This window comes from Lagopus muta, chromosome 1, assembly GCF_023343835.1.
Source record: "Lagopus muta isolate bLagMut1 chromosome 1, bLagMut1 primary, whole genome shotgun sequence".
In the NCBI taxonomy this organism is placed as follows: domain Eukaryota; kingdom Metazoa; phylum Chordata; class Aves; order Galliformes; family Phasianidae; genus Lagopus; species Lagopus muta.
The window spans coordinates 70581119-70594712 of NC_064433.1; the positions used below are offsets into that span (position 1 = coordinate 70581119).

At 44.1% G+C, this 13594-nt stretch overlaps 2 protein-coding genes across 13 annotated transcripts in view; one reads left to right on the forward strand and one right to left on the reverse strand.

The window, feature by feature from the left end:
* LOC125696534 (polycystic kidney disease and receptor for egg jelly-related protein-like) overlaps window positions 1-13594 on the reverse strand; it is a 35889-nt gene that overhangs the window by 12762 nt on the left and 9533 nt on the right. The window lies entirely within an intron of this gene.
* Window positions 1-13594, forward strand: part of LOC125696593 (tetratricopeptide repeat protein 38-like) — a 77072-nt gene that overhangs the window by 3692 nt on the left and 59786 nt on the right. For 2 of the 12 annotated variants that reach the window (XM_048952533.1, XM_048952522.1), the window contains exons 4-12: window positions 96-267; window positions 1951-2124; window positions 3773-3848; window positions 4860-4979; window positions 6206-6265; window positions 7315-7353; window positions 7847-7928; window positions 8372-8537; window positions 9501-9660. The exons of 2 other annotated variants lie outside the window; for them this stretch is intronic. In XM_048952533.1, coding sequence (XP_048808490.1) covers window positions 96-267; window positions 1951-2124; window positions 3773-3848; window positions 4860-4979; window positions 6206-6265; window positions 7315-7353; window positions 7847-7928; window positions 8372-8537; window positions 9501-9660 — 1049 coding nt within the window. Of the gene's footprint in view, window positions 1-95; window positions 268-1950; window positions 2125-3772; window positions 3849-4859; window positions 4980-6205; window positions 6266-7314; window positions 7354-7846; window positions 7929-8371; window positions 8538-9500; window positions 9661-9931; window positions 10006-12738; window positions 13546-13594 lie in introns of those variants that run through there. 8 more of the 12 variants (XM_048952457.1, XM_048952494.1, XM_048952466.1 and 5 more) reach the window with 8 other exon arrangements.

The window sequence follows — 13594 nt, forward strand, 5'->3', positions numbered from 1 at the left end:
TTCACCCAAGGCAACCCAAGCCTCTTCATGCTCTTGTAGAGATGAGTTACGTTCATTGCTGTACTGCTCATGATGTGACTTGTTGATTTCCATAGTCATGGGACATGTCATTGCTAACGGATTGGAGCTTATTGGCACTGGAAGCTCAGTGCGGCTCAACAGAGATCTGGGCAGTGCGCTGAAAACAATGATGACGCTGTCGAGATCTCAGCCTCTGACGGAGCGGGAGAAGCTTCACGTATTGGCCTTGGACATGTTTGCCAGTGGGTAAGTGGCTGGCCCTGTGGGGAAGGGGACAGTGGCTGGTTTTGTCATTCAGGGCCTTCTTGCTGTTGCAGCGTACTGCTGCCTTAGCTATGTGTTCTCCACTTTCTTCTCATGAAGAGTACTGTGAAGAGGATAAGCTATCAGAGGTGATGTTTTGTAGGGTTGTGTCCTAGCATTCTAACCAGTCATGTAGCAGAGAATCAGGATCAGGTGTTTGTTATTGTTGTCAAATGTGTCTCCCAGAATTGTATCACGATCAGATTACCCCTCCCCTAGGAGGGGAAGTGCAGTATGGCCTCTGACATACCTTTAGCACTTCTTTTTTTTAAATCCATCTTAATTACATCAGTGGAGTAAAGGTTTAGAAATGGGATAGAATTATGTATAGCTACTCTAAGGTCTGGTGTAATATGATAAATTTTTTGAACTGCACAAGCAAATCCTCAAGCTTACTTTTCATGGAATTACAGGAGATGGAATGGACCACAAAAGACTGTTGAGTCCACCACCAGATGAGTCCAGATGAGTCTTGAATATCTTCATAAAAGGAGACTTTGCAGCCTCTCTGGGCAAGCTGTTCCAGTGCTCCTAGTGTCAGAAAGTGGAGTGGGAGATGCTGGTATCAGCAGTTGTGTAAAGCATTATTGTTCCGTTCAGTACGATGAATTTCTGTGCACTCTAGGGAAGTAATCATTCACTTTTATTGTTCATCAAACAAGTGAACATGGCTTTACCTCATGTAATTCATAGCAAAGGTAAAGAGGAAGCTACCAAAGCCCTGCTAGTGTGGGTTCAGTTCCCACTGGAACAAAGGTATCTGTGTGCCTATGACTGTAGATTAATTATCAAATTATAGAATGGCTTAGCATGTGAAACATCTTCAAGATGATCAGGCTGAACTACCAAGTTCCATAACTATGTAACGTTCTCTAGTGTCAGGTCTACACATTTCTTAAATTCTTCTGGGAAGGGAGGGGCTTGGACTTCTCCACCTCCCAGGTGAGGCTCTGCCACACAGTGCATCACAGTAGTCAAGGTGCAGCCGCACTATTGCTGAGTATGGGCCCAATCCTTTTCCTCCTCTCATTGACCAGACTATTTCTGATGCAGGCCTGGATGCCATTGGCCTTGCTGGCTGCCTGGGCACACTGCTGGCTCACATTCAGCTGGTTGTCAGCCAGCATCCACCGCCAGCTCTTTTTCTGCTGAGCAACTTTGCAGCCACTCGTGCCCAGGTCTGTACCACTGTATGGGGTTGTTGTGGCTCCAGTGTAGGACTGGGGGCTTAGCCCTGTTGAATGTCATGCAGTTGGACTTAGCCCTTTGATCCAGCCTCTCCAGATCCATCTGCAGAGCCTTCCAGCTTCCAAGCAGATAGCAGCAGATCTCTCTGTCCCAAGTTCACGTTCAATGTTGGGAAAATCTTTATGGTTCAGCTGGTCTCTTTTTCCTTGCCTTTTGCAGCTTTTGTAAGAGTACTTCTCATGTGATTTCCCAGTAAGTGCCCTGCTTAAACAATGTCATTGTTTCTCAAAGGAAAAAACAAACGTAACTAAAATTTGTTCAAGAAGAAAAAGGCATTTGCTGTTGAATCTTCTCTTTTTCAGAATAGGAGGAGTTTAGAACTGACAGCAGGGGCCGGTATGCATGTCTTCTTTCAACGATTAAAATTCTTGTTTATAGACAGCTTCCAAAAGCTTGTGATGTATGGGAACAGATTCTACAGAACCATCCGACGGACTTGCTAGCCCTCAAATTTTCCCATGACACTTATTTCTACTTAGGATATCAAATACAAATGCGAGATTCTGTTGCTCGGGTTTTTCCTTTCTGGACACCTGACGTTCCTCTGAGCAGGTAGGTCATGCTTCTCTTTCAAAATTGCTCCGTATCTGATGTATGCATACTCTTTTGTTTTAGGTTCAACACATCTAAATAATAGGATTTGTTAGAAACAGGAGTGTAGACAAGATTAACAGCTTCTAGATGAAGTGGAGTGAATTATGGGTGACGCCAGCTCGATCATCTCCCCCGCATCCCTGCTGACACTGTTAGTGAGGTTGTTCTGTTCAGTTTTCAGAAGTGAGCAGTGGCTCACTCAGTGACTTTTGCTGTCAGATAAGGCTCGTGTCATGTAACGCCTAAGATGGAATGGTGCACTCACTGCAGGCGGGGGCAAAATGCCCTCAGGCTCTTGTGTGCCCATTTCCTTTTTCCTTTTGTTTCCTGTGGACAAACGCACTGTACCTCAATATCCAGGACAGAATGCTTTTCTCTTCCACAGACAGTGAAGACAGTGTAAACTGAATATTAAGCTGGTAATGAAGCTATGGCATCGCGCAGTCTCACGGCTCAGAAGGCAGTGTCATTTTTCCATCAGTGTCAACTGACGCAAATGTGAAATCCTTTGTTGTTTTTATGTACTATTTATGCTAATGTCATTTGTTGGGAAGGTTGGACTTAGCAGTTTGGACTGAGCTTTAGTAAATTTTTTTTGGCACAGTTCTGCCAAAGAGCAAACTCTTATCCACTTAATTGGGTACAATTAAGGAGCATTAATCCCAGGAGCCTGTAACAGCCCAGTTTCTTTGTGCCTTTATTGCTTAATGATGCAACCTTTGCCACATTGCATTAAGGTACTTGCGTACAGTGGACAGTGAAGAAAGTGTAGATGGCTGCAGTCATATGTGTTACTTTTGAGATATTCAGGTAACTTTTGTGGCAGCACTTTCTTACTTCTGAGCATCTGATTTTTCATTTTTACAACTGCTCTGTGCACCTCTTAATTCCAGCTTATCCAAAAGGGTAAATGTCAGCAGCTCATAAATTATTGGTGGTATGCTTCTTGCCACTGATTCCCGTGATGGCTTTTTTGGGCCTCCCCTTTCCTACGAGGAGTAGCTCATTGTTCTGTACTCTGCAAGCTTGAATCCTGTGAGTCCTATAACAGCAATGTGGTTTGCCACCGCCACCAGCAGCAGCCTGACAGTGGATGTCTTTCATTTACAGCCTGGTGGGTTGAAGAAGCTGGGGTAGTCACTTTCACAAACCAGAGTGTGTATTGACACACTCCCACTCACCACATTTGAAATGTAAATCTGAAGTCACTTGTGGATGATCTGTTTCCCTTGTTGGTAAAATTCAAAGTTGAATTTGAAAAATGGCACGGCAGTGGTTGAGACTAACTGCAGGAATGGAGACACTGAGTCTAAATATTGTCTCCATTATCTACAGTTCAGCATTGGGAAAATTGTGTTCCCAGTTCCATGTTATGCTTCAGGCCATGCAATTAGTTTTTAGAATATCTGTTGGGCACGAGGGAGGGTTGATCTTTTGTTAAGTACACACATTTATAATAGGTAGGCTGTGAGCTCTTCCTGTTGGTCCGTATTGTGAAATACGTTGCAAGGACTGGTTTTAGTTAAATGCTGTTTCTAGTATGTATTTCATTCCTTGCTTAAATCTAGTTCTGAATGAGTGAAGTGTTCTTTTCTATTTTGCTTAGCTACGTGAAGGGCTTCTACTCTTTTGGACTCATGGAAACAAACTTTTTTGATCGTGCAGAGAAGCTTGCCCGTGAGGTAAACTGCCCGTTCTTGATGGTGAAATGTTTTTAGAGTTGTTAGTCATGTGCTCCCTATCTCTGAGTGCTGTTTTGCACAAATGCTGTAAACTGACTCTTCATTATTGCAATTTTTAGTAGAAGTAGGAAAGAGCTACTGGAAATGCTCAGTTTCATAGGAAACTGTTAATAACTATCCCTTAGTAGGATTCCTTCGTCTATGCCTTTTGCTGCATCCCCCTAAGTGTAGCTGGCTGTTAATTTCTAGTAAAGAATGTTAAATTGATTTATTGTAATCTGCTCTTGACAGTTCATTCTGTTTGGGTTCCCTCTCTGTGGGTTTTTTTTTCTTTTTTCCAGACACATAGTCATGGATTAGTGAGCAGCTGAGTGTACAGTGTTCCTGGGGATCAAAATTAGTCTGCATATACCCTTTTTATAACGATAGTAGTTGTGTTTGATCTTCTGCAGTCTTCAGGATTATTGCTGTTGCCTTGTGGTCTTGGATGGAGTTAATCTCTAATGGGTGTCTTGGCAAGGTTCTGTTGCATCAGGGGCAGATGAAACTGCTACTCACTGACCTTACAAAATGGCTAAGATACTGTGGCAATTGGAGCAAGAAGGAGTTATTTACTCTGTATTCAGTTCTGGCTGTGGTCTTGAAGAAAAAAGCACTTGCTTGCAAGGAACTGTTGTAGACTGTATTATGCCTGTGCATGCAACTCTTTCATGGCCAGTTCTGACGTATGTCTGTGGAATGAAATGTTGTTGGATAAGTTTCATTGAATCCTGCATTCTGAAGCTGTTTTGCACATGTTCACCTCTGTGCAGTAGAATTCAGGAAATTAACCAGAAAACTTTTTCTTCCTTTCTGTCCAAATCAGTCTTTCAGGTGTAGCTGGTTGGAGCAGGCCAGGGTTGTACCTAACATCCAGCCAGTGAAATTAGTCTCTTGTTTCCCTGTCACCAGTAATAAATGGTTATTTGCCAGTTTGAGAGAATCATCACGTTTTCCTTTTTTCACTCACAGGCTTTGGATATAGAGCGGACAGATGCGTGGTCTGTTCATACTGTAGCTCACGTAAATGAAATGAAGGCAGAGGTGGAGAAAGGGTTGGCGTTCATGAAGGAAACAGAAGACAACTGGAAGGTAAGCTTTGTCACAGCATGTCTGAAAAATATCTTTGTAGGTCGTCTTTGCCTGCTCCAGCCAAGTCCTGCAGTTCTTCATCTGCTTCCTTTCTGCCTGTGTATGTGTTACAAGCAATGCAAGTTTCAGAAATGAGTAGAAGACTTCACTTGAGGTGCTGTTATCCATGCTGATTTTGAAGCAAGAGGCAGAAAAATGTCCATTCTGAAGGGCACGTACTCTGGACCACTTCAAGCCATCTTTACTGAGATTACTCGGATGCCAAATTGCACAGGAGATTTAGTGCAGGTTTTCTTCACATGACAGTTTTTATTGTTCCTCTCACAGAAACGCAGTTGCCTATCATAGGATGTGAGTTTGAGCACAAAATCAGAGGGGTTACATCAGGTCAGCCGAGGGACCTCCGTGCTGGTGTGGCTTAGTCTTAAATGGGAATGTTTTTTCTCCAGAACTGTTGCAGTGAGTTCTCATAGCCTGTTTCTATTTAGTGATTTGAGCACCCTGGAATTTGCTTAGCAAATTCTTGCTTAGCAGTTTAATCTCATTCAGAACGACAAGTCAGAATCAGAAGAGGGGTTTTGTTTTTTTCAGTGAGGTAATCTCGTATTCTTACTCATGTGAAGTACAGGCTAGGGAAGAGCATTTGAACTCCTGGTGTCAGCTGGGAAGTATGGTGCAAGGTTGGTAATTGGTCAGGGAATATTCATCTCATCTGAGGAACTGCCCACGTATCTGGTATCTATTTTGGAGTCAGTAGTAAGGCATAAGTTTGAGAAGTGATCGCTCAGTCTGAGATGGAAATCTAGGTGAGTAGGAGGAATGGCCCTCATAAGGTGGGCCTTTCCTGCACACTGTCTAGCCACATTGCTTCAGTCAAGACCCTTACATGTTAGATGAGACAAATCCTACTCTTGTGATAGACAGTTTGTGGATTTTTTTCCGAAGGAGTGCTGCAGAAGGGTGAATTCTCCTGAGGCATCCAAGCGCAGTTCTTCTCTGGAAAAAGACTTGGGGAAACTTTGGTTTTTGTGGTGTCTGCCTGAATTGGAAAGGAGCGAGTGTAAGAGTGAGAGATTTCATGTAGGCCAGCAGATGTGAAGTTCTTGTCTGTCCTGTCTTTTGGAGCACTCGGCAGTTGAAGAGGAAAACCAAAATCTGCCTAGGTATGTTGGGATGAGAAGTTATTGTGTAAATCATAATATTTCTCTCCTTTTTCTTTTTTGCAGGGCAGTGATATGCTTGCTTGCCACAATTACTGGCACTGGGCTTTATACTTTATGGAAAAGGTATGAGATATTTTCATACTGACGATTTATGGTCCAGACAGAGAATTCATCCAATGCTGGTTAAAAGGCAGTCCTAGCATGTATAGGGATTTATAGGTTATTTCAAGGGATGCTGTTATAAAATAGCACTGTGATGTTTTTACAGGATAGTCCTGTAGTACCGTTATTTTGGCAACTTTTAATTACACTGAACAAAGATCCATTATCTTTGCTAGAATGTTGGAGGATTGCTGTGAAATAATCTCACTGATTACACCTGGCACTATTATTTGATGGATATAAGAACTTGGATCACCTATTTTTAGACAACAAAATTACAGAAAGTTCTCTTCAAATTCAGTACAAAGCTGCTGACCTCAAAATTGACTGACTGAAACAAGACACTAATCTCTGTAGTTCAATCTCTGTAATTCAAGTGATTTAGGATCTAGTGAAACTCTTTTGTAACGATTGCAACTTGCCCAGCATATCAGGTAGCAGTGCAGAATTTCCTTGGAGGTCATAATGCTTAGCACTGGTCACATTTGTCTCCTTAATGAATTGAGCCCAATGTCATTGCAGAGGTGCCGTCCTTTGGTCAGAACACAGTGTCAGTTGTTTATGCTTCGTAGTAATGACATAGAAAGCATAGCTCTCAACAGTAGTCTAGTACCTTGTTTGTTTTGCCACCTTCTGTCCATACAGATTTTTTTTACAGCTTGCTTAAGAAAGTGCATATGTTTTATGAAACAGTATTTTTTTTTTGCAAAGAATCCTGAAAGGAAGATGAGAAAGAGGTGAAACCTCATCTTTCTCCCTTGTGTGGAGCACACATCAGTATTTGTTCTCTTTATTAAATGGAAACTAAATATACTGGTTATTTTAGCTAGTAAATCCTGCTTTATCTTGGTCTTTTCTCTCTTTATGTTTGTTTATTTGTTTCTGAAATCATGAGACAAGGAAGTAATGTTATGGCATTTCTTAATTGTATTTATATCTTTGGTTGCTCCCCATCTCTCTTGCTTAGTCTTCCAGAATATTAATCACATGGTCCTTGTTTGCTTTTACAGGGGGAACATGAGGCTGCTTTGACAATTTATGACAACCATGTGAGTAGATAGCACTTCAGATATTCACAGAAGCAGGTCTTTGCATTTCTATTAATATGCTGTGGTTCTGTACTGTGTACATTTCAACACAATCTTAGTAAATAAAATCAAATTTGGTAGGATAGCACGTATTTGTAAGGACTGTAAAAGTAATATTGTCATTAAGAAAGTTGTTGTGCAGGCTCCTGTCTACTAACTCTGGCATAGTGAAGTAATATTTATGGCACAAGATTGGGAGGGAAAAAAAAAATGGGTGACCCTCTGTGCTTACGGAGTTGAACTGGATACCAGGTAAAACAAGACAAGTGAAGCAGCACGGAAGCGTTCTTCACTTCAGGTTGCTGTATTCGGGAACAGTGCAGTTAGCAGTGCAACTTTGAGACAGGTATTTTGGGTTGAATGAGAACATCAAGTTCCTTTTGTACAGTGCACATAAGTTGGATTATCTGAGTAATTTCCTGGTAGCACAGCTTATGAGCGCTTGTGATTACAGATAGCTCCCCGGTTCCTGTCAAGCGGAAGCATGCTGGATTTAGTAGATAGCTCTTCGATGCTGTACAGGCTTCACCTGGAAGGTAGGATATCCCACTGTAATTCTTTTTGAGCAGTGAGGGGAATGGCTGAACTTCCTGTCTGCCTGCCAATGCAGAGTGGTGAATGAATTTCTTATTCGGCTTGGCTCACACGCACTGCTTTTGTTTTACCTATTTCTCTGTCTTTATGTGATTCCGCAAGTTTTCTTACTTCTGCCCTTCTGATTCTTCTCCCCGTTGCAAATGTGGGGAGATCCTCCCATAATGCAATCTAGAGTATTGGTGATAAATTACTGACAGTCAGCGAACCCTTTGCCCGGATAAGGCAGGCTGTAACTAAACATTGCAGTATAATTTTGCCACGGCAGAGACTGTGTTTTTGAGTTCAGTAGCAGTGCTATCCATGGCACATGATGCTGATACATACTACTAAGCAATGCTCTTGCCCTTGGTGTTGTTATTTAAATAATATCTTTTACTGATAGGTGTGAAGCTTGGAGACAGGTGGGACAATGTCCTGAAGCGTGCAAAGCAGCACAGCAAAGACCACGTTCTTCTTTTCAATGATGCACACGTGTTGATGTCCTCACTTGGAGCCAAAGACCACAAAACTACGAATGAGCTTTTAACAACTCTTCAAGAACTTGCCAAGTAGGTTACGTGAACTAAAGTACCGTGTTGCATAAATATTTTGGTCTCTGAGCATCTGAGGGATGGTTTGTGTGGCTTGCAGAAGTGTTCCCACACGCTCCTCTCTGCTTTACTGCCTCCCTGGGTGAGGCCTGGTTTAAATAGAGCAGTGTCCATTTAGGTCATCTCTGTAATTGTTTTTGTGAGTTGATGTCGAGAGGAGCTTCTGTTCGTGGTAAGCAAGAATCTCTTGTGTTTGTCACAGCCCCTATGGAACGTTTGCCTTGTATTTTCTTGCTGTGTGTTCGTACTAAGTTACGTTATGTGCAGCGATAGAGGATTTCACCTGTATAACAATACGGACACTGTGCAGTGTGCCAGCTGTCTGTGCTGGTTCTTTCTGCTCTGTTTTAAAAGAAAGTAACAGTTAGCTGGTAGTGAGACTGTCATAGTCCCTCTCTGGGAAATTGATTTCTAAGCAGTGCTGGAATAGTTCTTGAGAATTTTGCTTTCGAGTTCACTTACTGGCATGAATTGTGCATTGAAGCTTTTCAACTTAACAGCGTTGTGTTTTTCACTCACACCTTGATCAGATTTAAAATCAGTGCAGAGTTCTCTGGCTTCTTCCCAGCCAAGGTGATATGTTGCAAAGGCTTGGGCTTGTGACGTGTGTGAATGTGTGCAGAATGAAATCTGATTGACTGATGAGTAATGATAGAATCATAGAGTCACAAGGTTGGAAACAGCATATAAGATCCTCTAGTCCAACCGTCTCTCATCACCATTGCCACCACAGGCACTACACCATAATAAAAAGGTACAAGTAAAATAACCTCAGCAAAAGTAACCGTGTAAGTATGGTACCTGAAATATCACGCTTGGTTGAGTCAAAAGTAATTCTGTCTGCAGGCAGTGCCAGGCTGGCATTAAATATGCGTATTTGTGATTTGATTTATGAGAGTTAATCGCTTTCTCATTGTACAGAGAACCTGGCGAAGACCACGAGCTTTCTCTGGCTCCCAGTGTGGGGTTGCCATTACTGCAGGCTTTGGTGGAGTTTGAGAATGGGAACTGTGACAAAGCTGTAGATCTGCTGTACCCGATCCGTTACCAACTGATCCAGCTAGGAGGCAGTAATGCTCAGGTAAAGGACATCAACAGAAGATGTGACCCGAGATGTGACTCGGTCCACTTTCAGTAGCCTCCCTTAGGTGCTTTCATTATTAAGAGCCCTTGATTCCTGAAAAAAGGGAACAAGCGAGCTGTGCTTGTGACTGAGTCCTGTTTGCCAGCACTTACCAGCAGTGTCAGCTATTCAAGGTGCCAAGAGGAAAACTTCACTTGGGGGCTGTTTTGTAACCAGCAGTACTTTCTCGGTTACTTACTAACAGATCTTGACTCACTTCTTTTTTCAGAGGGATATTTTCAGCCAGCTATTGATTCATGCTGCTTTAAATTGCAAATCCCAAGCCAAACAAAACCTCGCTAAGTGAGTATTTTTCCTGGTAATTTTTTCTTTCTGTGGTGATAGGACTGTTTTAAAGTCAGGATGTAGCAGAGTAGCTGCAAACAACTGCGTCCGTGCTGAAATTACACGCAAGCATTCGCGCTGAATGTAGTAACACTTAACTAAGATGAGAAGCACCGTAGCTGTCTGTTCCAGAAGGGGAGTCTTACAGTATGGATGATTCGTTTGTGTTTGTTGAAGGGCAGTTGACTTTCAGATGTTCTGTCTTACCCTGTGGCATCTTGCCGCTCGGTTGTGTACTTGATGAACTCCTAAGGTTTGGTGACCTGCTGGAAATCAAGGTCACAGAATCACCCGGGTTGGAAGGGACCTCAAGGATCATGTAGTTCCAACGCCCCTGCATAGCAGGGCCACCAAACATACACATTTAGATCAGGTTGCCCAGGACCCCTTCCAACCTGGCCTTGAACACGTCCAAGGACGGGGCATCCACAACCTCCCTTGGCAGCCCGTTCCAGGGCCTAACCACTCTCCTAGTAAAGAACTTCCCCCTAACAGCCAACCTAAATCTTCCCTCCTTTAACTTGGATCCATTTCCCCTAGTCCTACTGTTGTCAGCCCTTTTGAAGAGTTTACTCCCCTCCTGGGTGTAGGTTCCCTTCAGGTATTGATAGGCTGCAATGAGGTCACCCCGCAGCCTTCTCTTCTCCAGGCTGAACAAGCCCAACTCCCTCAGCCTGTCCTCATAGGGGAGGTGCTCCAGCCCCCTGATCATCTTAGTCGCCCTCCTCTGGACCCTTTCCAAAATCTCTATGTCTTTCTTGTACTGAGGGCTCCACACCTGGACACAGTACTCCAGATGGGGCCTCACAAGAGCCAAGTAGAGAGGGACAATCACCTCCCTGTCCCTGCTGACCACCCCTCTCCTGATGGAGCCCAGGATCCCATTTGCCCTTCGAGCTGCCAGAGCGCACTGCTGGCTCATGTTCAGTCTCTCGTCCATCAGGACCCCCAGGTCCTTCTCTGCCGAGCTGCTCTCAAGGACCACTCCTCCCAGCCTGTACAGGTGCCTGGGGTTCTTCCGGCCCAGATGCAAAACCCTGCACTTTGCCGTGTTGAACCTCATCAGGTTCACCCGAGCCCAGCTTTCCAGCCTGTCAAGGTCCCTCTGAATGGCATCCCTTCCTTCCACCGTATCAACCGCACCACTCAGCTTGGTGTCGTCAGCAAACTTGCTGAGGGTGCACTCAATTCCCTCATCGATGTCATTAATAAAGATGTTAAAGAGCACCGGTCCCAAGACAGACCCTTGGGGGACACCACTTGTTACCGGCCTCCACCTGGACACAGAGCCATTGACCACCACCATCTGTCTGCGGCCTTTCAACCAATTGCTTATCCATCGGGTCGTCCACCCATCAAATCCACTTCCCTCCAATTTGGAGATGAGGATGTGGTGGGGGACCATGTCAAAGGCCTTGCTCAGGTCCAGGTAAATGACATCGGTCGCCTTCCCTTTGTCCACCAATGCCGTCACTCCATCATAGAAGGCCACAAGATTAGTTAGGCATGACCTTCCTTTGGTGAAGCCGTGCTGGCTGTCTCGGATCACATGCTCATTCTTTATGTGACCGAGCATGTTGTCCAGGAGGATCTGTTCCATGATCTTCCCAGGCACGTAGGTGAGACTCACCGGCCTGTAGTTCCCTGGGTCCTCCCTGCTCCCCTTCTTGTATATGGGAGTGACGTGACCCTTCCTCCAGTCGTCCGGGACCTCACCTGACAGCCACGACTTCTCAAATATGATGGAGAGCGGCTCGGCAACCACCTCAGCCAGCTCCTTCAGGACCCTGGGATGCACGCCATCCGGCCCCATAGACTTGTATTCATTCAGTCTAAGGAGGCACTCTCGGACTTGCTCTGCCCTTACAGTGGGGAGGTATTTACCTCCTTGGTCCCCACATAGAGGTTTGGGGATGCGGGGCTCAGGGACGTGAAAAAGACTAGAATCCTGGCCACCAGTGAAGACCGAGGTGAAGAACTCATTCAGCACCTCAGCTTTCTCTTCATCTGTTGAAGCCAATTCTCCTTTTAAATTTACCAAAGGAGGTACGCCTGTTTTGGCCTGTCTCTTCTGGCCAATGTACCTGTAGAAGGTTTTCTTATTGTTTTTCACGTCCCTTGCCAAGTTCAGTTCTGCCTGCGCCTTGGCTTCCCTGATCCCATGTCTGCAAGTCAAGTCTGCAAGTCGGCAAGGTCATCCTAATGCTAGCAGCTGTTTTCCTGGCAAATAGGATGAACAGATTCTGATATGCCTGCTTGCTTTCGTACAAATCACAAGAGTTTTGTTTAGTAGAAATCGTAGGTGTTCCTCATTGTCCTGCTGAGAGTTCTGTTTAAATTTATTAACTGAGCCTGCTGTGCACTTAAAGGAACGCCTGTCTCCTCAGGACAACGTGAAGCCTTGCCTGTTTGCCTCTTGAAGTCTTTTTGAAACACGAGTAGTAGATAGAATATCAGAACGACTGTTTTGTGCCCTCTGCGTGCTGGTTTTCAGTCTGTGTCAGTGTTGGAAAGAACTCTTCTGCCTGATCTGACTGCCAAGGCCAGATGTTTTCAGTGAAGGAAATCAAGAGCAGGTCTTTAGGTGTTGTCTTCCTGCTCTTGTAGGGCTGTTGCTGAGAGTCTTATGGGAAAAGCGATGTGCTCAGTGACTTTCTTCCCGTTTTCCTGCCACTTCTTCTCCTTTTTCAGGTACCTCCTGAGAGAGCGTGATGTGATGAGACCAAATTCACCAATGACAGAGCGACTCATAAGGAGGGCAGCGGCTGTTCATTCAGTGGCATAAATCTGTCCTCACTGCTAGCAATAAGCTCATCAATCAAAGTCTGGGTGCTTTGGGTGGAGGGATGCAGTGCTGTAAAGCATGCTGGAGAACCCCTAGGAGCGAGAGACCTGATGACAGCTTACTTGGAAGATACAACCTGAAATGCAACAGCTTTAAATCCTGGATGATTCCACTAGGAAATTAGAAGCTTACCTGCTTGTAATGCGCAGCTACCTGAATCTTCCTGGGACACCGTTTTCTAGTAGAGTTTCTGTGCAGTTCCCTCTGAGCGTGCTCATATTCAGTACAGTAGCAGTGCCAGGCTTTCAGTCCTTCATTGGCCCAGTTTGTTACTTCGTGAAAATATGTTAAATAATCAGTAAACTTTCCAGACAATTCAAACGTTTATGTTACAGATTGTGACACACATCTTTTGAGACAGATACATACATGTAAGCACGCTTAATAAGAAATTTAATTAGTGGTAAGAAAATTATGACTATCAGCAGGTGGGGGAAGAGGGCTTAGTGCTAAATTATTATGGTACATAGTTGCAGACTTCTTGGAGACAGCGTGGCTCATGTGTTAGCTGGTCGGTAAAAGGAAAAAACAAAGAGCAGGTAAAAAGAGTTCTCTTCAGCAGGCACTGAGAACAGGAACGCTACAGAACACTCAATGGCCCCCTCTCTCTATATTCTGGAAAAATAAGTAATAATAAATTTAAAAAAAAAATCCCCAGCCATCCCAACGTTTGCACTCTTTATGGCATGTTTGGTTCAGTGA